General features: G+C 35.2%; 1 protein-coding gene across 1 annotated transcript; it reads left to right on the top strand.

The window, feature by feature from the left end:
- Positions 1-291: 291 nt before the first annotated feature.
- Positions 292-1,638, top strand: LOC131066358 (probable WRKY transcription factor 50). Its single transcript, XM_058001098.2, has 3 exons — positions 292-433; positions 994-1,140; positions 1,236-1,638. The coding sequence occupies exons 1-3, from the start codon at positions 351-353 to the stop codon at positions 1,462-1,464; spliced, it is 459 nt and encodes a 152-aa protein (XP_057857081.1). The 5' UTR covers positions 292-350; the 3' UTR covers positions 1,465-1,638.
- The last annotated feature ends 304 nt before the right edge of the window (positions 1,639-1,942 follow it).

Here is a 1,942-nt window from a genome sequence, read left to right as displayed (position 1 = left end):
TGTAATAAAGTCATCTGGTACGCTTGGAAAGAATCAAATTGTCCACATAAGTTAGGAGAATGTCATATCTTTGGCTGCTAAGGCTAGGGCGGCTGCATTCTATTCGATCTTTATTACTCTTCAACAGTCAACAGAAGAAAAAAGAGGAAATCAGTGCACACTTGTGGTCAAGTGAAAGTGATGCTCTAATTCCAAGTCCAAGTCAAGTCATGCACTGGGCAAATCGACAGACTAATTTGCACCGAGATATTTCTTAATAAGGAGGTTTTCATTTTCTTCCCACCCATTCAATTGCAAGTAATGCAAGGGAGGGAATTCTCTAAAAACCCCTACTTTGTTTTGCTGGATAAATGATGGCTTACTCATCTGCATCTCTGCCAGATATGATGGACAAGCCTGCAGTAAACGATGCACACCACCCTCAGCCAATCATGTAACGATCTCCGCACAAATTTCCTTCAAATTGGAAAGAAACTACTTTATTCTGTTCATTATTAGTATGTGTTTCATTATTAAGGTTTTCTGTTTTGGTTGTGCAAGTTTTTCCTTTTACGTGTCAGATCAAACTTCATGGAGTTTGGTCCTAAAGGATTATTTAGTTTATTGTTAGCATTTGTTTTATTATTGTGTATATCTTATTTAACTTTGTATTGGTAAAAAGAATATATTTTGTATAGCTTTTGATTTTAGTGGTGTAAGTTTTTTAACCACCATTCTACCAAATTTCAGGATCCATCAAAGAAAAAATTTAGTTTGGTTTGACAGTTAAAAAAAATCACATAGCTAAAATAAAAAATTATACACAATATATTTCTATTATTCTAGTATTTATTTCATTATTATACATAATTTTTGATTTTGATTGTGTTATCAATGTCAGGCCAAACTTCATGATCCATCCCAACAAAAACTTATCTGACACCAAAACCCTAAACCATGCACAATAACATTATAGACTGAGAATTTTTTTTTACATGCTATCCTGCTGTGCAGGAGGAGGGAGCAGAACAAGAGTAAGAAGATTTCTCGACGAGCTGCTAGATGTGCGTTTAAGACCCGGTCCGAATTCGACATATTGGATGATGGGTACAAGTGGCGAAAGTATGGAAGGAAATTCGTCAACAATAACCCTAATCCCAGGTAGGGTTTTCAATCATCACCTCTACGTAGCTTGTTTCCAGTTATATTTTAAGAGCTGCTTCCATATTCTCAACGCCCCCATTCATTATGTGCAGGAATTATTACAGGTGTTCCACTAGCAATTGTAATGTGAAGAAAACAGTGCAAAGGGACGCGGATGATAAAGGAATAGTGATCACCACGTACGAGGGGAAACACAATCATGGAAGCTCAGTCATCTACTACATTGAAAATCCTGCAATAGCTGGATCAGTGCAGGCTTCGCCTTTTGAGCATCTTTCTGCTTCACATGCTCTTCTTGGACACTCTAATGGTTACCAGTAATCTAGACGGCACCATGTAGTTTGTGTTTAATTGCTTTGTCCTTAGACATAATTAGTGTTCCTAAAAGAAAAATGATGGGAATCACCTCATTTCTGTTTCGAGGATTAACAAGAATGTATTTTCGGCTACTCTCTGCTTCTACCATAAATAAAATTAGTTAACAATATGATTTAATGGATTGCCCAGCTTGGATGAACGTTCTTGATCTCAGTTGTTTTAATTTAATGGACACACAATAATACTTTTTTTGGTTTTAATTGTAACAAACATTAATTGATTATTGATTGGAGTGCGACCCAACAGATTAGGGTTTTACTGATTGAAATAAGATTGATTAAAGAGCAATACGAATTGAATAAAATTTTCACTAATTTAACATCTATTAATTCACTTTCTATCCAATCTAGAACATCTATTAATTCACTTTCTATCTAATCTATATTATTAGTGATGGCACGTAATTATCCCAACTCTCGTA

This window comes from Cryptomeria japonica, chromosome 3 (genome assembly GCF_030272615.1).
Source record: "Cryptomeria japonica chromosome 3, Sugi_1.0, whole genome shotgun sequence".
Lineage (NCBI taxonomy): Eukaryota > Viridiplantae > Streptophyta > Pinopsida > Cupressales > Cupressaceae > Cryptomeria > Cryptomeria japonica.
Note: the sequence above shows the minus strand (reverse complement) of the source record. Positions and strands in the feature narration are given on the sequence as shown.